Here is a 22,666-nt window from a genome sequence, read left to right as displayed (position 1 = left end):
CTAAATTTCTGACCCACAAAACGGTGGGCAAAAGAAAGTGATGGTTTTAATTTACTCAGTTTCAGAGAGAGCTTGTCAACATAGCAGTAAACCCCTGGGGCAGAATTGTAGGGCCAGATCATCTATCCTGTGCAAAGCCATCTTTGGAAGCCTCCGTCCTTTGCTGAGTATTAGTCCGGACTCAGGAGGGCCGACGGTCCCCATCCTCATTAGCAGCCCGCTCCTCCTGTACGTGGGCACTTCCCTTCACTTGAAGAACCATAAAAAAATCCTGGGAACTATCTAAGGAAAAATGGAACCAGCTGCTTTTCCTCTGCACCTTGTGAACAATGGCCCTGCCTCTGAGCAATTCTTGGGGGAGCTTTTCTTGTCCCTCCCAGTTTCAGTTCGCCTGGGCAGACGTTACACGGTGGCTGGGAGAGTGCACTCAGGGGCCACGAGGCTTGGGTTCTGTTGAGCAAGTGTCGGGGTTCATCCTGGTGGGGCCCAGTTCATGCATCAGCTTAGGTTGGCTTTGTGGGTTTTTTTTTTTCCATTCTCTTTGGGGAGTGATTTTGTGTGTGTGTGTTCTTTTGGGGGAGTGAGAAAAGCTGAGCCGCTTATGCAAGCAGCAACGCATTACTCCTAGCCCAAGGCTTCTGTTGCTCTTTTCTTCTCTTCTCTGCCCACAAAAAAATAATTTCACATGAAACCTGTTCTCTGGCCAAGCCTTGTCCCCTCCTCAGCAGGGGGCTTTCTCCTTTGTTGACTTTAGAACAAATTCAGATTTCTGTCTCCAGATTTTGGGGCGCGCAGCTCCAGCTTCCTTTGGAAACTTTGCTTAAATACCAGCATACTTGGAAGCCCTTCTGCCTTCTTCCTCCCACAGTCTAATAATTCCTGCACTGATGCATTGGAGCGGCCCAAGGCTTGTGGGGAGCCAGCTGCTGTGTTGGAATGTGGTGTGTTTCACCCACCTTTTCACACCCCTGGGGGAGATGGTGCAAGTAAGACTGAGCAGAATGAACCCTGGGGTGGGGTGGCATGCCACCTCTAGAGCTCGCTGGCCTTGGACGAGCTCCAGGCGTGTTAAGATGCCTTTGAGCCTCAGTTTCTCCACGTGCAAAATGGGGTTCAGAAATAATGCCTGTAAAGAGCATGGGGGGGCCCATGATAGATTCACAAGAAGCCACAGGTGTCGTGAGGAGGGTGGTGACGGTGGTGATGATTTCGGGGGAGGCTGGCTTCGCAGCAGAACTGGCCACTGGGTGGGCTCCGCAGAGAGAGCTCTAGCCAGGTATTCACACAGGCCAGCTGCTCCCCAAAGCTTCCCTCAGCCGCACCTGAGAACCTTTAGAACAATTACCGACGGGCACAGCAAAGTGATGAGACTCCATGATTCTCCTGCTCTCCCTTATCTGAACCAAGATTTGAGCCTTTGCAGAGAGGAAAGGTGAGGGCAACAATTTGCCTTTCTATTCTAAAGCAGAGCTCCTCGGAGGTGCTATAAATGTAAGAGTATAATTATTCTTTCTCTAAGCCTCGTGTAAAATAGGAATAATACTGATTGGTTTAAATTAAGAATAAATCAAATGTGGAGATTCTAAGGCTGAAGTGGGGGAAAGCAGGTGGGGTTAGAGTCAGAGATCTGGGTTTGCCTGCAACCCCCGCCCCCGGCTCACTAGCCACATGGTTTGGTTTGAGATCAGCTGCTTCACCTTTCCCTATCTCAGTTTCTTCGCCTGTAAAATGGGGATAATACCCAGTACTCGTAGGACGTGGTCAGAGTGAGAGGATATATGTGGAATGGGACACCGTGGGAAACCAGGGCCTCCGGCTCTGTTTTGCTGTGGCGAGGATGAACTGGGGAGGAGGCAGTGAGCTTCCCTGCTGGTGCCAGGCCACTGAGCTGTCATGCTGGTGGCATCTGCCACAGGTTCAGTCTGAAGGAAAGTGTGGCCAGGCTACAGGGGAGACTACCAGGGGAGAGCAGAGGGCGCTGTGAGGACGTCCCTCATGGCTTGGGGGGTGACGCCTGCAGCCAGGCTGCATGGAGTCCATTTTCCGCTTTGTCTTGGTGACTCAGGCAGTGTTTTGGACCGAGTCCCTCTAATGGAGGAGAAACCCAGGATGGTCGTTTTTACCTGGTGTCCCTTCCTGTAAACTGAGCTTCCAGCATTTTAAACAGACTCAAAACTCGCTTGCGCACTGCCATTCCCCCGACGCGCTGGCTGTCCAAAGCGCTCTCAGACAATAATGCTACTCAAGGGAAAGCCGTTTATTTAAAATCTTTATTAATGAATGGAGAAAAATAATGCCATGTGACAATGCCCAGGTCCTGCTGCCTAAATCCATAACAGAAACAGACATGATGACTTAACAAGCTCCCGGGGTGCCAATTCTGAGATCAGATGAGGTGGTTCTTCCTTAGGAAATGGGCTCTGGTAGCATTGTTTTTTCATGTTGTTCTAGCAAAGACTTTTACTTGGTTCAAGTTTAAATTTCTCTCTCTTTGTGTGTGTGTGTGTGTGTGTGTATCTAAGTATGACTACAGCTCTCGGCTGGTGTTTGCTATTTATTTGGTTTCAGGTGTCAGCATTTTGCTGTACAAGGTTGGTCCTCCCCTTTCAGAAGAACAGCGCTATTTATTGATACAAAGGAGAGGTGTTCAGATCATCTTGTTAAGATGCAAAGCTCAAAATAAACATCGTATCTTTATTTGGAAATCCACATCCTTCCTTAAAGGAAGGCTCATGAGTAAATTTGTATGAAGTATGAAGCCCAAGTCGAGTGTCTATTTTTAATGACCACTCTGCTTACATTTTAGATTGTACAAATGCCTCTCAACTCTTACAGGAATTTGGACTTTACTCCGTTTCGAGCCAAAGAACCTTTGCAATAAATACTATTGTATGCTTCAAAACATTAAGAACCAGAATGAAATGAGGTCTACTTGACTTTGAGAAGCAACACACTAGTGGTATAAAAATATACAACAGAGATCAGTGAAGGGGTTCAAATGGACACAGTAAGCAATTTTATGCCTCGGGGGAAAACACTGAGATAATAAATACAAATGACAAATATTTACAATAGAAGCAACAAATGGGACATCAGTAGGCGAACACATAAAACATTTACACTGAGGAAAATATAAAAGTGATGCCTTTCACACATCGAGCCCAGGAGCCGGCGAACAAATGAACAGCTGACCCAGCAACGCGGGAGAATGTTATTGCTTCAGCTTTTGAGTGATGTAAGTGAAACAGTCAACGTGCTGCAGTGGCCCATGGCATGAGCCAGCCATGGTTTACGTTTGGTTCCCATGGCAGAGTCTGACACACCGGTCCTCCTCTCCCCGAGGCCAGAGCTGGATTAAGTGCACCATATCTTCTGCTTTCTGCAGCTCTAGCTCTTTCTAGGTGCTTCTCCCAGCGTTTTGTCCCCTTTCCCCCCCACACCCAAATGGTTTCTTCCTAACGTGGATCACGAAAGATTGGGGAGCTGACTTTCCAGCACCATATCCTGGCACTGATGAGATTGGGTTTGGGGTATATAAATACTAGCTGGGTTTTGGGTAAGGGCATTCCCTGGAACAAATTATTGTAAAGTAGATAAATTTAGCTCCTTTATCTCTGGCCTCAGCTTGCTTTGAGGGAGAGCTATAAGCTGATATAAATGGAGGATGCTTCCTTTTTTGCCAACTTACTAGAATGGGCATCAGAAAACTCAGGCCCAAGAGCCAGATCCAGGTGGGCACCTGTTAAATGCAGTTTTACTGGCGCGGAGCCAGGCCTGTTGGTGACCCGTTGTCTGTGTATGCCTGCTTTCCCGCGCAGCGGCAGAGCGGAGTAGCTGCGACAGAAAACACACGACCCGCCAAACAGAAAATAGTGTAATTTACTACCTGGACCTTTACAGAGAAAGTTTGCTGACCACTGCTCTAGAAGGAACCAGCCCAGAACACCTGTCTACTCCTTCTAATACCGGCCTCCTGCTTGAGTACTGGCTGCAAGAGAGGAGAATTTAATATGATAACCCAGTAGGTGAGAAAGAAAAGGCCTATCTATGGAACGTTCTGCACACCCACAAGAGCCCCACCGCTGACCCTTTGTTACAGTCCTCTCCCTCCTTGCCTTGGATTCTTAGTTCTGTCCCTCCCCTCTGCCTTTCTTTTGTCCACTCTGACTCTTTTCTTCGTTGCTACATTTCCAATCCGGATCTGGAAAATCCTGTCCCTCAGTGCTTCCTGGCGGTCTCCTCCATTTATGTAAAAGGTCAGCCTTCCCTGCTGGAAATCACAGCCATCTTGGCTCTCTTCTCCCCCTTTCCATCCTGCACACCGAGAAGCCCCCCCGTTTCGGACTTGGCCTCAGGGCGTCAGGTAACGGGTTTTCTGGATCTTGGCTGAGGGTCAAGGTGGGGTAACAAAACGCTAAGGAAAACTCTGTCAAATGCACTCCTTTCGTGTGCATTTTCCTCCAGGGGTGTGGTTTGCCCTGAGCGGCTGCGAGCCCACGCCAGGCCGGCAGACGCTCGGCTACATTGCTCTTTGATTCCTTTTAAAAGAGCACCTAAAAGAAAAAAAAAATCAGCCCCAAAAGATGGGCTGTATTTCTTTTTCCTTTGAGCTGGTTTTAATGACCCAGTTGCTTTGTTTGAAAGCCATTTATTTAGACGACAGGTATGTAGATGTAACTGGATAAATAAAAAAGTGAAATAGAGATTCGAAGCAGTGGTTAATATACAAACACACAGGGACCACTCCCTTGCACATGGTCCCCCAGACAGAACAATGGCTCAGAAATGACACTTAGAACCCTTGCCCTCCCCATCCCCAGCAGCTCCAAACCTCAAGGTCCCATGCAAGAAACCAAACTTCTGTTTGGCACCAAGCACCCACACAGCCCCCGTCTCCTCTCCACCCTTCTGACTCCCAGCGCGGTTTTCACATTCACTCCTGCGTCCGGACCTAGCCCGCCCTCCGCCAAGACATCACCAGAAGCTGCGAGGCCGGGGCCCAGCACCGAGTGTGAGGTCCAGTCCGGCAGGCCTGCCGACCCCCCGCCCGTCCCCGGCCCACCTCCCCCACAGCAGAGCAGACCGCAGGCCGCCGCCCAGTGGCTCCACGGATGGAAAGAAGACAAAGTTGCAAGGAGGCCGCGTGGCGCGCTCACTTCAGGATGTGCAAGTGTGGAACCCCCCAGGGCACAGCTGAGACCTCGCTGCCGCCTAGGCCGCCGCCACCTCACCTGTTCGTTCCGCTAGCACACACCTTCATCAAGTCCGCAATCCTCACCAAATCCTGTGTGAGACATCCCCCCTCTTTAATGGCAAATGTTTTGGAATGTCCATAGAGAAGAAAATGGACGGCATGGAGGAAAGATTTCCCGGCCAGGCCTCTCGTTTCACCTCCGGATATCAGAATACTCAGACCGTTCCTCCTCCCACTCGTTGCTTCCAGAAGTTCCCTGGCCCCCGTGGCCGGCTGCTCGGCCCCGGGCATGGGCGTTTGGGTGGCTTTTGCCACCTCGCTCGCCCTTGGCACCTCGGCTGGTCTCCCGACTACTGGGCTCCGAGAGGTGGTGACCTGCCTCCCCGTGGTGGGCCCTGGAAAGCTTGGCTCTGTCCGCGGGGAGCTGGCGCTCAGGGGGCACCGTGGGGGGCCTCTGGATGGCTGAGGTGCAGAAGCTCAGGATGGAGCAAAGGCTCCCCCAGTTTTGCTCACACTGCGCCTGGACGCTGTGCGTGACAGCCTCCTTCACCTCCTCGCCGCAGGTCAGCAGCAAGTTCACCAGGTCCACGTACGGCCTAGAGGTGGAGAGCAGAGAGAAAGGGAATGGAACCAGCCCCGAGCAGGTCGCAGAGGGCAGTGAGGATACCAGGCAAGCGACATATGGCCGAGGCCTGGCTGCCCTTTAGTTTGGGGAAAGAGCTTTCAGGAATTGCTTCAAGCCGTTATCCATACCCTAAGGAGCGCCGGTCTCAGCCACTATTTACTAGATGGCCATTACCTCCCAGACCCCATGCCAGGCATCGGAGAGAGGCAGGTGACTGAGCCTACCACCAGGAAAAGGACTGGTCACAATTTGCAGGTGTGTTTGATAAAAGAAGAGCGTCTGAGGAAGGTGGGTGAGAATGCCAGGTAGGGCAGCTGTGTGAGTGTTGAAAGGCAGTGTTGCAGAGCTCTGGGCATGTTTTGGGCATGCCAGCTAGAAGGTTTCAGTGGGAGGAGTATCTGAAGTGTTTTGGGGGCCAGTGGATAAGAGGCAAATGGTGATGGGTTGGAAACACCAAACCGAGGAATCTCTTTGGCAGGGGAGGAGGAGCGGTCAAAGATTTGGGGCTGGAGAGCTCCACGTCGCCCTCCTGCCATGTGGTGTCAGTAGGGCTGGCTGGCTTTGCGCTTGGTGCCACTCTCCCGGGTAAGTCTTCTCTAAGTGAGGCTCCCAAGAAACCGTTTCCCCATGTCTGTGTTTGCCCCTGGTTTGGGCTCATGATGAAGAAGGGAGTCTTTGGAAGGTATGGGTGTGCTTCCCTCTGTACTCAGAGGAGTCTGGAACAGGTGGAGAAAGGTGGGAGGCAGACCACCACCCTGTGAAGTCACTTCCCATGGAGCTCCCCCTTTTCCTGGTACTAAAGGTTGAAGAGGGGGAGTGGCTATCCAAGCACCTCTATTCTTCTAGTCTGGGCTTGCCTGGAACTGGAGGTGAGGGCTGGCCGCAAGGGGCCTAGGTGTGGGGATGAGGGCCAGCAATCTGAAATACACACACCCGGTTCTTGCTCAGGCCATCCAGCTGCCCTGGGTCTTTGGGAAAAGTGCCGGAGGGAGAATGACCACATCATGCCCTCGTGGGGGTGGGAGGTGTGTGCCGCAGGCAGGAACCCCGTGCCTGCTCTTTAAGGGCCCATCTGGTAGGAGGTGTCCCCAGCAATGGGCTCTCATGGCCCACTCACTGCGCCCTTCTTACAGCTCACTGGCCTTCTGAGATACCCCAGGAGGGCGAAGGATGCTTCATGTGGCTAACCAGCGTTCTTTAGCATCCTTGGCTAGCGAATTTTCTGGATATATCTGACCACTGCAGCTCTGGGCCATCACCTTGGGCAGGGAAATCACTGTGGAATGTGAGGTCATTTGTAAGAAGGAACAAGACTTTTTCCTCTGTGAGCCTGGACCCACCTGGGCAGCTGCCTGTTAGCCCACTTCATCTTCTCTTTGCAAGTTGGCAGTGGTTGCTAGGCAGAAGAGCAGACTGTGTTTTCGGACTTGTGAAGTACTTCACTGCCATTTTTATGAGTTAGTCCTCAAGTTGTAGTTGAACTGTCCTCATGTCATGGATGTAAAAATGGAGATGGCTGGTGGTGGGGGCAGGGCGGGGGAGAGGAGAAAGTAGTTTTTGGAAGCTTCTAGGCTGGGAAGGCCTAGAGCTCGGCTGAGAGCAGAGAAGAGGAATGTTCTGCCTGATAGAGATCAAGCTGCCTTTTAAGGCCTACTTGATGCCTTTGGAGTCAGAGAGTCTGTGCATGGCTGATGGACAGGGTGCTTAAACTCTCTAAGGCAGGCCCCTAATAGTGACAAGGACAGTGATAACACTCCTCTTCTCGGGCTGCGAGATGGGGCCATGGGGCAACACAGAAGAAATGCTGCCCGCGTATTTGTTTCCTTCCATCTTTTGACAACTAGCAACTGACTGCCTCAGGGAGCTCAAGGTCACGGAGTATATCTGCTACAGCAGTGTCAGGATTTCAGTGCCTGATTTGTACCCCTACCCCCCACCCCGGGGCGACATGAGCACATCGCGGGGGCTGAGAATCTGTCTTTTTGGGACTAGCCCGATGCTCTTCTTTGAGTTTCTCTCCCCAGAGGAAGGGGAGGGCTCTCTCGGGAATGTACGGACTGCCTCCTGGCCTCCTTTGCCAGGGCAGTCTGCCTGCCAGATGACTCTCAGAACCCCAAGGCGGATCCGAGAAGGCTGGACTAGTCCACACTCTCTCCTGCCTTTGGCGCTCTCTCTGGAGGAGAAAGCTGTGAGCCATGGGGAGGGGTGTGTGTTAATCTAAGCTGTGTTTTGAGCTGGCATGGTGCCCTCTCAGGCTGCAAGCTCAGCCCGTGTCTAATGACAAAGCCCAGCTTTCTCAACTGGGTGTCAGCAAGGCTAAAGGATTTTTAAAAATACTTGGAGGGGGACGTGCCTGGAGGCTGCCAGCACCCAGTGACAGGGTGTGTGGTAGCCAAGGCAGTTGATGTGGAGAAAGTGGGGCGGGAAGGGGTGAGAGGAACACAGGGAAGCGGAGAGCTTGAAGGGAGCCACTTTAACCAGACCGGAGTGTTTGGGGGTGGCTAGGGATTGGGTTGAGGAATGGGGGAGATGTGGATTCTGGAGCGACTATGATTTCCTCTTCTCTAAAGGGAAAAGCAAATTCGGTTCTCATTTTCTTATCTGTGACCAATGCCATGCATTCTTAAATGGTCTTCCTGATGTTTGGGGACCGACGGGATCTTCTGTACCCAAATCAGTGAAGACAGTTAAAGAACAACGCCATCAATTCAGCTCAAGGTTCCAGTGGATGCACTGCATAGTCACGGCTTCAGAAGGAAGGTAGTGGGGTTCTGGGGAAGGTGGGGTTAGGTGAGACCCACTGCCTGGAGGGGCCAGCTTAGCAAGAGGAAAGAGGACTTGTGCGCAGGCACAGTGAGTGTTCTTACAAGAGGCCCAGGCTAACTTACGGGGTGAGTCACCTGCATTCCCAGAGTGGGCTGGGGTGGAGGGCTACATGTTCATTCTAAATGATGCGAGGAGCCCTCGGGAAGTAAAAATCTCATGGCCCGATGGGCCATGTTTCCATGGAGGAGGTACCAGAAAAGCTACAGTGCTTTATCCCTTCTTAAATTCCAGAGGGAGCAAAAAACCCTTCAAAACCTTCAGTTTTCCCGAAGAAGACTTTTCTCTAATCTAGAAGAAGACAAAGTCTTCTTGCACTCCAGGAATATATCACTGACTTGCAAACTCACGCCCATCACCCCCTCTCGAGGCCAAGGAACTACAGTGGATGACAGCGGACCGAGGACAAAGAGCTTCAGGATTCTCTCAGCCATGGGGCATTTCAGGGGCAGCTTGAAGGAATGGAATTTTACAGGGCTCTCCCTGTGTAACGGGGGTGTAATTGAGAAAGGGGAAGAACGCCTGCTACATCTGGGGGCCAGGGAGCCTTTAGCAGGTCTAGTAGGGAGAGAGGAGGTCAGAGGCATGGAGGTTTCATGTCTGTTCCTGATAACCAGCTTCGGTCGTACACATTGCCAGCTCCCAAGCTGGATGGTAGGGATCAGACCTCAGAGCCAGGTCTTGAAACTCCTAGCTGCCCTTTTCTCCTCTGTGGGGTGGGGGCAGTAGTCTCTACCTTGCAGCCCTACTGGGAACGATCAGTGAGATTGTGCAGGTTAAGTCCCCAGCCCAGGGCCTGGCCCACTCCCAAAATGATAGCTGTTATCATTATTGTTATAGAAGCTATTGTTGCTGTTTCTTTACAGGTACTTGGAAGAGTGATAACTCTTATCGGGAAGAGTGATAACTATCTTATCGGGCATTAGTATGACTAAGGGGAAGACATTACTTTGCGCTTGGCAAGAGCTGCCAAGATTCACAGTGAATCTTCGAATTCTAACACTGCACCGGGGCTGTTGCAAGATACCTAAGACGCTCATAACCCGGTGGAACGTGGTGGGCGATGGCTGTTGTCCCCTGTGATCTAAGCAGGGTGTGTGTGTATGGGGCTAGTGGCCAGCTTAGTGGCACAGCTGGGGGAAGGCCATGGCTCCAGCTGAGGAGCAAGAGTTCATAAAACTGTACTGATCCGGCCCCGTGAGTCACTGTGTAAAGACCAATGGTGCCACCAGGCTGGCGGTGCCTTGTAGCGGTCTGCTCCACTAGTGGCCTGCTTTCTGCCCTTGGTCTCCGAGGAAGGCGCCATCGTGACCTACCGCCCATGCTTCACGTCAGAGCACCTGTGCACCACACCCTTTATCACTTTGCAAAGTTTAGGATCCTACAGATGAGGTGTTTTTTTTTTTTTTTTTTTTTTGGAATAAGATGTCCAGGGTTTATTACTGAATTGCAAGTCTTTGAATAAGCAAGGTCATATTTACCTACTTTGGCAAAAAGGTGTTTAGCCGATTAAAGTTTTTGACATGGGTCTTGTGTTTTCTCTGGGAGGGCATTAATGTGTTAGAGAAGGTGAGGGAAAGGAGGGCCATGGAGGCAGGAAAAAAGGCTATTGCTCTCAGCTCTTGGCCTTTAAGTCTCTGGAGCTGGACTGCCTGGTTCTTGACTGGGGTTTTGCCTCTCATTGTCTGTATGACCTGTACTTCAGTGAATCTCAGTTTTCTGATCTGTAAAATGGACATGAGAATGGCACCTTGCTCGCAGGGCTGCTGTGAGGATCCGGTCAAAGATTCCCGTAAAGCACCAGCACAATGCCTGGCACTTGGTAAATGCTCGGCCACTGTGGTTAGCACTCACTGTCTGTTAGGGCATCTGCACGGCCACTTGGAATACTGAGAACTGTGGGGAGCTGGGCTGAGGGGAAGGTGAAGCGTATTTCCAAATCCTACACATTTCACGCCTAGAACAGTATTTTCTGTTTCTACTGCTTATGCTTTTGAAACCAATGGTGGACATTTATTTCGCTTTCCTGAAGGCCAGCAGGAAAGCGCCTCCCAGGGGAGTCAGCGCAGCTTTCTGAGGTAGGGTGCAAACTTTCCCATATGATGGGAGTTCGGCCTCCACAAACAAGCCCCTCAGACTCCTCCAACACCAGCCTGAGAAGGGGGCCCCTCCTTCCCATGGCCCCTGTGGGGCGGCACTCACTCGTGCAGCAGCAAGTCCTTGAAGTGAATCATCTCCACCATCACCCGGGTGTTCTCCTGGGCGGCCGAGCACAGATCGTGTTTGAGGTAGCATTCCCGTTGTAACTGGAACACCATTTCCTTAATGGCGGGGCACTTCCGGCTTATGCAGCCGAATCTGTGCCGCAGAGCGTGGGCCTTACACTTCAAGGCATCTTTGATGAATGATTTGCCCTGAGAACAGAGAGGACAGAGAAGAGAGAGAGGGGCAGAAGAGACAAGTCCTTGTCAGAAGCTTAGACACTCACACTTCTTGGTCTTACACAGGATTTTTATTTGACAGCTGAACCCCAAGGTCTTGCCTCAGACCGGCGTCCATGCAGGCGACTGGCTGACGCTACGTCAGGAGGTACGTCTAGAGTGACATGATACCTCCGGCATTTGGCCAAAAAGGATGTTACTTCGGGAGACTAACAAATCGGCCTCCTTCCTCCCCAGCTGCTCTACTAGTTTTCCTTGTCCTGGGGCTTCCGTGGCCGTCTGGCCTCCAGGCAGCCCAGGGTTGGCTGTTTGGTGGCAACTTTTCTGGAACATGAGGGGAATGTGGCCAGACGTAAATCCCGAACTCCCAGCCAGAGAGTGTTTCCCAAGTAGAAGGTGCTTGCTGATCCAAGTCTCACACCATTGCTTTTTCCTCCGACCCCACGAGTGACATCAAGGTTGGGTGCTATCTGTGCCTCAGGGCCTCCCACTGCCCCCAACCCACACTCATATCTCCTCCTGTCCTTCCAGGAGCATTCTTTTCCTTTTTGAAAACGATTCGACTCCTTTAAACTGTTAGGATTACTGCCTCTAAAAGGCCCGCCTGGCACACTGCCTGGCAGCATCTGGAGTCTGAACTGCCCAACTGACAGCCCCTCCCCCACACTCCCTGCCGCTGAGTGGCTAAGGCAGCCAGGCATACATCTGGCCCACAGTTCTCTTTCCTGGCAACCCCATTAGACTGTTCTTATCCTAGAAAGGAGACAGCTGTTGGGGGTGTGGAGGCAGGCTGGGGCTTGAGCTCCCTTATCAACCTCTCGGGGCAGAAAGGCATTGTGGGATACCTACCTAGGGATCCCCATTCCCCCATTACTATAGAAACAAGCTGCGGTTGGAGAGGTCACCCCTCTGTTTTTAGACAGGCCTGGAAGTAGCTGAGTGGAGAAAGAAAACGGGTTTAGGTTGGAAGTGGGAAGCCAGCCAGCATATTTAATTCAGTTCTTCCTTTAGAAGCAACTGAAATGTCTACAGATAGTGTCTGGTTGCTGAAAAACCCCTCCCCGTGGCCCCTTTTGCTCTGACTTTCCAGTGGGAGCCAAAGAGGATGGAGGGTAGGGTGTGCCAGTTTATGAAGTAGGCACATGCTGGGAACCAGCTTGAAAAGGGCTGCTTCTCACTTGAGAACATACTCCTGTTGGTTGAGAGAAAAAGGAAGATTAATTTATTCGAGGGCTGCAGCAATCTGTTTTGGTATTCTTCCCTGACATCCTGTGGGATCGCCCTTAAATACACATCTTTCCTCCGGATTTCCTATTACGTTTCCTAATTCCAGTTAATCCAGAAGAGATGCTTTATTAGGGAGCCTCGAGGAGTTCAAACGTTCTACTCTTTCCTTCCCTGGTTTCTGGTTCCCCCCCTGCCACCCCACATCCTCTACAGCCTCGGCTGCCAGCCCTGTCGCATCCCTTTCTGGTTCCCAGGCATGGCTTTGTCAGGCTGTCTACAGGATGTCAGTGGATGGTTGACGGGGGGCATTTCATAAGTCACACCATAACTGTTGGCCTTCTCCAAACGTTGTCCCTGCTCTCCAGTGATATGGGAGAGGAAGCTGACAAGCTAGAACAACAGAGGGGTTTGTAGTGCACATATATTGGCTGGGGAGACATGAAGAAGGGGAGCCTGATGCCACTTGCCACCTGAAACATATTTGGATTGTTAGCACTGGAATCACAGGGTAGCTTGTTGGGGTCTTGCCCTGCCCCAAGCAACAGCTAGGCCGTTTCCACCCTGGTGACTCTAGGATGGCTGGAGTGGGTCAGGCGTTGTGAGAGGGTTCTGCAGGGCCGGACTCATTCAGGGCACTTGGGGTGGGAGAGGAGGGTCTCCTCCTTTGAAGGAATGAGTCTCTTATTCTGGAGGTCCTGAATTATTCGTGTTGCCTGCTCACACACCCATTGGAGATGACGAGTTTCTATGAAGTTTCTGTCTCATTGATTTTTCCCTAGTAGGTGACAACAGGTCTTGGAATGCATAATTGGAGTCCCTATCCTCCCCCCACAAACCTACTGTTTCTAACGTGATGGGCCTTGCAGACGGAATTTTGGGGGGCCAGATATAGCGTGTCCCCTTACAAGACGTTTATTATTTGTTATGCCTTTTGTGTTCTCTGCTAAGAGTCCTTAGATGATTGTTCAACTTGCTCTCCATCCCCCTCTGCCTGTGTCAACACAGTTTAAGAGTGGAGAAGGATTTTTTCACCTATATGACAGTTCTGGGAGCAGAACCCCTGCTCTGCACCAAGAACGTCTCTTGCAAACGCTAAACACACCATAAAACATCAGCTAAGGAAACCTGTTCACAAGTCCTTCCAACGAACATTTCAGTCATGCAACGCCAACCTAAAACATTTTGTGCTCTATGTGGTGTTTACCTGGGCATCAAATTTTCCAGCGTTGTGCAGAAAAGTCATGCAAATCCCATGTAAGCCTCGAATCTCACAAGAGTTGTTCTCGAAACATTCAAACACACCACACCCCACATCGCCAGCGTTGACCAAACAGTGTTGGATTTCCGCTAAAATGAGAATTACATGCAAATATATACAAAATTCTCAGCCACACTGGGGAATGCAGAGAGATCGGCTGAAATAAAAGTTAGTAATGACTAAAAGAAAATTTAAGAAGATAAAGTTAGAAATGACTATTTCAGGATCTAAAAAGCTAGGGCAAGAAAATGTCATCATTTAATCTACTTAGGAAAATGTCAGTATTTGTAAATACTGTATCTGTAAAAAAATCAGCCCAAACTATGTTACAAAAATCACAATCAGAATTTAGGTCTGAGCTCTCCACTTTTCATCCTTCCCTTCTTCCAGTCTTTGTGGAAATAGTTTGAAAGCAGAAGCAGTTTCAGCTTTCTAAACCCACAGACACAAGTAAGATTTTAAATGATTAGCTTGCTCTCTCCCTTCTGTACTTCATCAATGAAATACCCTTCTCTACTTGGAACTCAAAGCCGCTGCTACTAAATCACAGCCATTTCCTTCCTGACCCCCAAACGCGAGAGTCCAAAAAGCAGTTTCAATTCAGCTTTATGATTCAACACCTAAAAATCAAAACAAAATTCCTATTAAGGCAGCGCCTCCAAACCATCAGCATTAAAAATACCAGGCTAGAGGAGCTGCGGTTGCTAGCAGGCTGAGGAATCGAGTCAGATGGGGGCTAGCCTGCAGAAACGCAATCGTCGCAGTTAGAGGCTCCTTTTAAAGAGAGATCCGGTGTGAGATACCACTTAATCCCCTAGAAATTCCCGCGACCCGGGAGTTTGCTGCCCTCCTTCGCAGAATGTGGCCCTAATTCATCTCTCCAAAAGGATAGACTGAGGGAGTTAACTGTCAGGCTGCCGCGTTCAAGAGACTCTCTTCCGTCCCTTCCACCCCCCCCCCCATTCACTGATTTAAGCCAACCACAAAATTACATCGGGAAAGTATATTTTGGAAGAAGGGCGGGGTCCGAGTAGATAATCCGCATTCAGATTAAATCGACCGAGAGAATGAGGGGAGTGTATTTGTTGAGGTCACCAACTACCGAGAATCAACGTTCAATTCTCAGGGAAAGCACTGGAGAGGGGGAAGGGTGGGCGCAGGTCCGAGGCTGAGCCCCTGGCGGGCTGGGGGTGCGGGCGCTCGCGCGTGGAGGGGGGAGACTCCCGGATGATCCCACGCGCGGCCCCGGCGCGCCAGGCAGGAGCGCGCAGGGCGGCGATTCACTCTCTCGGGGCGTCCCTAATGGGCACTCGTGCATTCCTGCTCGTGCGGTGAGCGCACGCACGCTGCCGCTGGGTTTCAGGCCCCCAAATAAAGGCGGCGGCGCGGGGTGGGGGGCGGGCACCAAGCGAAGGAGCTCCAGGCAGATTGTCTTGTCTCTCCCAGGAGCTGGGAAGAGGGCCAGCCCCGTGCCCTGCACGCCGGGCTCTGCTCGGCAGCTTGCCGGTGAACGGAGAGCCGGTGGAGCAGCAGCCGCCGCGCACGGTTCGGGCCGTGTCACCATTTCTGCGCCTGCTGACCTGCCCTGGAGAGGGAGAAGGCGGCAGCACCTCAGAGGTACGCTTTGCGCCACCTCCCCCGACCCCTCCCCGGAAAGCAATGCCCCCAAGGGGGAAGTTCACAATGCAATCGGTCTCGCCTACAAAGTTCTTGGATGTCGGGCATCTTTTGGGGAGGGGGCAAAGCGTTCCTGTCGCGGCTGGCGGCTGGGAAGAGAAGTTCTCCGGGCACAGGGCGCAGGCCGGCTCCGGAGACCCTCCTTGCCTCCCGCGGGCCGGCCAGGATGGAGCGGGGAGCTTTGCCCCGGACTGGGGACTCTGGGGCCGGCACTGGCCGTGTCAGGCGCTGCCTCTTTTACCCTCGACTCCGGGAGGACAGCAACAAGTCCTGCTCCAACCATTTCATCACCCTGCCAGCACGTGCGGATTCCCAGCGCGCGGAGCCTGGCGCGGACCGCGTCTCGCCTAGCCTCGCGCTTTCCTTTGCATGTCCCGCGCCACCCCAAGAGTTTGCGCGGCCCTAGGTGGGCTCTCAGTTCCGGGCAAAGAGCCCGGGCCGCGCTGCGTGGGTGCACGGTGTTGTCTCGCACTTACCTGTGTTCTGCAGGGACAGGCGGCCTTTCTGCTGGGAGCCCCGGTCTTGGGGACCCTCTGGCGGGTTGGTGGCGTCGGTCCCCCGCGCCGGGTCGAAGGTGGCCAATACCAAAGCCAGGGTCACGAACTGGCCCAGCCGCTCGGCACGCATGGTTCTTGGTGTAAACCTCCCGCCCGGAGACCTGGATTCTTTGTGCTCCCCTCCTCCTCTTCCTCCTGCTTGGCCGCTTCCCCTCCTCCTCCCACTCTTCCTCCTTGCTCGCCTTTTCCCTCCTCCTCGCGGCCGCAGCTCAGATAGAGGTTACCCAGCGCCCTCCCGTAGCTCTCTGGAGAGCATGTGACCAGGCCGTTAGCAGCGCCGCGAGTGCCCGGCAATGGCAGGGATGGTGCCTCAAATATCCCTGGAAGCTCTGGTGTCACTTGAATGAAGGAGTCGAGCAGGTGTTGTCCCAGTGGCTGGACCAATCCGAGACCCCGGCCCGTTTGACAACACGGCTGGGAGGCGGGGCCTGCGCCCAACTACTACAGGAGGAAGCGGACCTCCGCTGGGAGCGCCCGACAAAGTTGCCGACCTGGCGGCGGCCACGCGTTTGCGTGCGTGTATGAGTGTGTGTGAGCGCGGCCGGAGATGCGTGTGCGGGTGATCCAGGGCAATGGCCGAACGCACTTTAAAAAATAAAAGCGAATACCAGCTCCGATTGCCCCTAAAGAAGGGCGGGAGGAGACGGTCTGCGCTGGGACGGCGTCCCCCCCCCCCCCCCCCCCCCCCCCCCCCCGGCCCCTGGCTCGCATCACATGCACATCGTGCTGGGAAAGTTTCCTCTTTCTGTCGTTTGGACTTCAGAGAGCTGCTCAGCCCCGAAGCCTTGACAGACTGTTGTTTCCTGGGCACAGTGACGCTGGGGCAAGCTGAGCACATATGGGAATTCCTGGCTTTGTGACGCTTTGCATTAAGAAAAAAACCTCTCAAACTAAGATAGGAGGAACACTAGATACGACTTGGTCTGAGCAACTGCCCCATCTCCCCTCTTTCTTTTTGCCCCGATTTGGTGGGCCGTGCAACACTTAAGTGTGCCAGTTCCTCGCCCATCCCCCAATCCAGACGGATTCCGGGCTGGGCTGCAGGGATCCAGGTGACCGACTGGACTTGCATCATTTCCAGGAGGGTGGCAGGGAGGCCCAGGCCGCCCTGAGTCAGCCCGCCGCGGAGCATCGCTTGCCCCGGAGGTCGGAGCTTGAAAGGCAACTTTACGCGTCTCCAAACACACTCTTCCATTTCCCCAAAGCGCTACTCGCCGCCCCGCTCCGGGTTCCCTTTAGTCTCCAGCTATGGAAATGGGTAAAAAACAAAAACAAAAACAAAACCCTTAAACAAAATCCGGGGGAATTCTCTCCATCTCTTCCGTCTTGTTGGAGCTTCCTCCCCAAGCACGGCCCGGGCTCGATCGCCCCGGCTGCTTTCTCCCCCAGCCCGCGGAAGCAGGGAGAAAGTTGGGCGCCGCTCTGAGCGCCTCTTCCCCCGCTGTGTGTGTACGTGTGCACGCTCACGTCTCCCCGGCGCCGGGGCCGGGGACAGGAACTGCTCTGGGCACCGCCAGTCCGACGGCGCAGCTCCGGGGGCTCCCGCGGCTGGGGAGGGCGGGGACGCGAGTGCCGCGGACGAGCGCCCCGCCGCACGCACGCACCCGGGTCGGCCCTCCCTCGGCCCTCCCCCGCCGTCCCCACCCTTCTCCGGGAGAACAGGTGAGCTCGGGTACCAGCTCCCAACCCCCACCCCCGCCCCGCTGCCCGCCCGCGCCCTCTGCGGTAATGCGCCGGGGAGGTTTCATCACCCACTGCCCGCGGCGACGCGGCCTTGGGTCTCCGCGGCGGGACGCACTGCTGCGCCTCGTTGGGGCCGCCATGTGACACGGGTGGGGGAGGGGGTGCGGAGACGCTGGGGCCAGGTCGTCCTCGGGCCGCCGCCCCAGGGTCTCGGTTGCACCCCGGCGGAGGGAAGGCGGAGGCGGGAGGCTGGGGTGGCCGCCGCCGACCACAGCTGTCTTGGGCGTCGAGCGGCCCTGAGTCGGGAGTCTGAGAGGAGGGGGTGGGGAGGGCGCCTTCGGAGCGGGCAGTCCCCCATCCCCGCCCGACTTTCAGAGCCCCAATAAATGGTCACTTTGAAGGTTTGAGTCTGCAGCCGGGACAAGAAACCGAGCGCTCTTGCCCAGGATTCCAATAGCAATTACCTTTTGCAGACCCAGATCTTTTTTGGAAGGAGGTGGAGTACAAGTACATTCAAATGGGTGGTTCGCATCTCCCACCCTGCTTTTGTTTGCATAGTTAACGTAGCTTCCTTTATTATTTTATGAAAAATACTCTCCTGTAGATCCTTAAAAGACAAAACATGAACAAACAGTGGCCTTCTGGCCTCTCATGAGCTCCATAAGCCCCTGAATTTCGTGGGTCGGCTTTCTTTCCATGAAGCCTCTTTTGTAGGTGAGAACATGAGCAATATTGGCGCTAAAAAAGGGGTCTGGTCACTTGGCTATTTGAGCAACAGAAATAGGAGAGGTCCAGGGGGCAGGAGCAAGCCCACCTTTGCTGGATGCAGATGCTGTGAGTTTACTTGACAGAAGGCTCCAAGGTCATCTGGAACAACAGGTGGGCAGGTGCAGGTCTCTCGGCTCCCACTTCCCCACCGCCTTTGGTTAGGCACTACCTGGTGCCATGGGGCTGCCCTCAGGGGACCTGCGTTATTCAAATCTTCATCTTGAGGCTATTTGTTCCAGGCCCACAGGGGACATTCCTGTCTCCCACCTGAGCCAAGTGCCTCTTTAGAAGGAAAAGTAGTAGCTAGATTTTGAGGCCTTGTAAGCACAGGTAGTCGTTTTTCAAGGTTTCATCTCCAGGCCACTTGGCTGGGGCCAAACATCCAGAGAAGAATGCCCATCCTGTTCAGTCCCATCATGGCTGAGAAAATTCTGTGGAACTAGTAGGCAGTTTCCTGGGGTGGGAGCTGGGAGGGGAGAGCGACTGGTGTCTTTGTTGTAACTGTCCTCATTCTTCTGGCTCTAGAACTCTGGCCTCATTTGGCAGATTGTGGCTGATGACAGTGGGGGTGGGGAGAAGAGAGTAATGATTTTATTATTGCAAAGCTAATGTGAATTGAGAACAGACACGGTGCCACACAGCGAGTTTGTGGCTTTGGTGTCTCTCTAGACCTGAGTCCTCCCTAGATGGGAACTGGGACTTGGGAGGAGGAAGGACAGACCAGCCGGTATTGTCCCAATGTTCAGCAGGGAGTCTGGCTGGATGGGCTCTCCTTCTCAGTTTAAGACCCAACCAGTGGCAGGAACAATGAGGCAGGACTGCCTGGGCTTTTTTGGCTGATGCTCGGTACCCACGTTTTCCTCTCTGATTCACCAGTTAAGTTCAGCTGAACATTTAGTGTGTAGTGTTTTGTGGGGAGGATATTTGGGTTAGACTTTGAGAGGTAGGAGAGGATACTGACAAGTAGAGGTAAGGAAAAGAGAGAAGGCATCACAGCAGAGAGGACCAGCAGGAGTAAAAGAATGGATGAGACACGGTGGGATTTGTATCAGGAATAGGAGTTTCTCTGTTTGGTGTTAAAGCGGGAGGTAACTGGCGAGCGCATGTGGGGCCCTGTTGTCAAGTCCTGTGGGACAGAACTGTGCTCACCATAGAAGATCTTGTTTTCTCTGTGATGGTATTTAAGGGTGAGACTCCAGCACGCTCTTAGCCTAGATTTGCCTTTGGAATTAGGAAACGTGGGAGGCCCAGCGCTGATGGGAAGGAGGAGGTGGAAGAGAGGAACGGGAAGTAATTAGTAGAATCCTGATTTGGTTTGCCATGCCCTGTAGAGGTGTTCTTGCTCGGGTGTGAGCAGGTGGGGCGGTGGAGGATGGAACAGCCCTTAGGTGATGAGGCAGTGATGTGTAGGTTGGGACGGGCTGTCTAGTTCAGGCTTTCTGAGAGTTCCAGAGCCTGAGTGGAAAATGTGGCTTGCACGTGGAGAGCTCCTCCTACTGCACACCCCGCCCCCTCGGGGGCTGCCTGTCTGGGCTGATGGCACCACCTTATGGTCAGAGAGGGAACTGTCTGACCACATAGTGGACTCTTCCTGACTCGTGGGCCTGGGGCACTAATATTGGGGTCTCTGCCCTCTTTTCAATTTCCTTGGCAAATCAATTCATGCAGTCTCCTCATAACAACTGCTTTGGTTGCCTCCTCAAGGAAATCTCTTTTATTTATTTTATTTTTTAATTATTCTTTTTATTATTATGTTATGTTAGTCACCATACAGTACATCATTAGTTTTTGATGTAGTGTTCCATGATTCATTGTTTGCATATAACACCCAGTGCTCCATGCAATACGTGACCTCCTTAATACCCTTCACTGGGCTAGCCCATCCCCCCACCCCCCTCCCCTCTGAAACCCTGTTTGTTTCCCAGAGTCTGTAGTCTCTCATGGATCGTCTCCCCCTCTGTTTCCCCCCCTTCATCTTCCCCTTCCTTCTCCTAATGTCTTCCCGGCTATAAGGAAATCTCTTTTAAGCTTTTTGCTTTTTCTCCCCCATCCTTTGCTATCCTGCTGTGTGAGCCCCAAATCTACCCTCATCCTGGCTTCTTCGCCGTCATGCCTGTATGAAGGAAAATGTGGGCAGACAAAATAGCAAACTGCTGCTATCAGCCTCCAACATTCTTGAAAGCAGAAGTCTGTCCCTAGAAAGTCTCCATCTTTCCCCTTGTCTTCTTTCATTGAAGTGGTTGTTAAATTAAATAAACTTCAGGATAAAGGAGACTATGTCTTCAATATGTGGGTTTGTTAGTGCTACAACAAAATTGCTTTCTGCTAATTTTTACTGTAAAAGTACAGGGCTTCAACAGTGTTATGAGTTAAGGCTTTTGTGGGGCTGGCTTGGAAACCTCACCATCGTTTATAATGTTATTTATTGAAGGAAAATAAATTCTGTGTTTCCCAAACAACCAACTCCCAAAGATTTGGAACACATCACTTTTGTGAATTGGACATTTCCTCTGTGTCATAGATTAATAGTCAAAGTGTATTCATGGATTGACTGGAAACACAAAAATTGAAAAAGGGTTTTAAAAAAACCCCAAGAGAATAGGAACATTGTCTCCCTCACCATTAATTCATTTACTGGAAAGAATACAAAGCAGGACACGTCGGGTGTCTGATCGTGGTCTGAGTTTTGTTGGTGCCTTGCTCTGAAGCCTGAATAGTATTCCGGAAGTCCTCTCTGTTTTCCTTGGGTCATCATTTTTGCTTCCTCACTGTGTGCCAAGACGAACTCCAGGAGAAAATGTCCCAGATGAGGGGCTGCTTAGTCTCTGTGGGGGGCACTGACGGAACCCACAGTGTTGGAGAACTGTGTAGCTCTCGTGGCTGGGTTTCAACCAGCTGGGTTTCTCTGGTCTGAGAACTGGTGGATTTCAAGTGGGTGAGGAAAGAGTCTTTTTGTGGGGTGCCTTTCCAGTGGGCTAGATCTTGAAAGTCTTCGTGAAATAATCAAATCCATAAATATGATATAACTGTCGGTGTATAATCAGGGTCCACTGGACCTAGTTTTGGTTTCTCAGTTTTTTTTTCCCCTTTGGCAGTTCTAACTATTTGTAAAGGTTCATGTTTCGTGACTTTTGTTCTTTTCAAAGAAATCTTCCAGATATCAAAGAAAACATTTACTTTTTAACAAAAGCAGAATAAGACTCATTCTCTTTTGAATTTACCATATGGGACCATCAGAACCATATATAAGCCTAAGGTTCTTCATGGGATCTTAGTGATCTTATATTTCTTATATGTTGAAAGATTTTCCATTTTATTATCCTAGGAATTATTTCATCAGCACTCATCAATTATTGCTAATTGTTTTGTGCTAAAAACACTAAAATATTAAGAAAACAGAAGAGTGAGAGAATCACCACCTAGAAGGATGATACGACAGTGAAATAAACCATCAGTACTGCATCATCTGCTTCCTTATTACATTCCTTAGCGTATTACATCATCTTGCAAGAAGGTATAGAAGACGGAAGACACCATTTTTGTTTCTTTCATTGCATCCAGTTGAGAATCCAGAATTTTTCGTTTCCTATACAAGATGGTAAAGAGAAGAAAATTGACAAAAGAAAATGTTTTATCATAGTTAGACACATCAGAAGGGACAGCAGTGCTGTTGACTCTAATAATGCTCATGAAATTGCTTTTATAAGCAAAATCTCAGACTATGAGTCTTACAAGATAATAATCTGGATGAATTTTTCTCAAACTTCTGAATCGATGAATAAACAGTATCTTTCCGAGGACAAAGAGAAACTATGATATTCTCATCCAGTTAGTCATTCGTCAGGAATGATTTCATCACCCAATATTTTGCAACAAGAACCTGGACCATCCTGTTTTGCTCAAAGTATGGGAGCCAATATTCTTTTTACCTCTTGTGGTGTTTGGTTACCAGAATGTCCCTGATACAGTTTGCAGGGAACAAATGATGAAGTCAGATGTGTTTACAAAGGCAATCAAAAGGAAATAGATGATATAGAAATGGAAAAAAAATATTGGACTAGTTCTTGCTGGTGTTTATACACATAGAAGTGCTTTGCGAGTTTGGAAAAAAGAAGATGCTCATCTCTTTAACAAACTTATGAGCCACCAGAGGCTTGAAAAGTAACTGGTTTTGTCATGCAAGTGCAAGAAGAACCAGAAATAGTGATAAGGTAGAACTTATTGGAGATTTACTTGAGATCTGGAGTCAGTATTGAGAGGATGGATCTGTCCCAGGTTCCCGCATGACAGCCGATGAGCAGTTATTTGCGTATAGAGGACATTGTACATTTTGAGTTTATTTACCTTCAAAGTCAAGAAAAAGGGAATGAAAATTTGCTTTATTTATTTATTTATTAAAAGATTTTATTTATT

General features: G+C 51.3%; 1 protein-coding gene and 1 long non-coding RNA gene across 7 annotated transcripts in view; one reads left to right on the top strand and one right to left on the bottom strand.

The window, feature by feature from the left end:
- Positions 1 to 2,252: 2,252 nt before the first annotated feature.
- STC2 (stanniocalcin 2) lies at positions 2,253 to 16,141 on the bottom strand. The gene is made up of 4 exons (XM_002916926.4): positions 15,722 to 16,141; positions 13,515 to 13,657; positions 10,845 to 11,056; positions 2,253 to 5,790 (listed from the first exon to the last, which is right to left on the bottom strand). The coding sequence occupies exons 1-4, from the start codon at positions 15,870 to 15,872 to the stop codon at positions 5,388 to 5,390; spliced, it is 909 nt and encodes a 302-aa protein (XP_002916972.1). The 5' UTR covers positions 15,873 to 16,141; the 3' UTR covers positions 2,253 to 5,387.
- Positions 14,517 to 22,666, top strand: part of LOC105236564 — a 154,728-nt gene continuing 146,578 nt past the window's right edge. For 3 of the 6 annotated variants that reach the window (XR_004624201.1, XR_002142202.2, XR_004624200.1), the window contains exon 1: positions 14,517 to 15,185. This is a non-coding gene — a long non-coding RNA (uncharacterized LOC105236564). Of the gene's footprint in view, positions 15,186 to 21,578; positions 22,158 to 22,666 lie in introns of all 6 variants that reach the window. The other 3 variants (XR_004624203.1, XR_004624202.1, XR_004624204.1) reach the window with 2 other exon arrangements.

Source organism: Ailuropoda melanoleuca, chromosome 3 (genome assembly GCF_002007445.2).
Source record: "Ailuropoda melanoleuca isolate Jingjing chromosome 3, ASM200744v2, whole genome shotgun sequence".
Lineage (NCBI taxonomy): Eukaryota > Metazoa > Chordata > Mammalia > Carnivora > Ursidae > Ailuropoda > Ailuropoda melanoleuca.
This window is presented reverse-complemented; position numbering and strand designations above follow the sequence as displayed.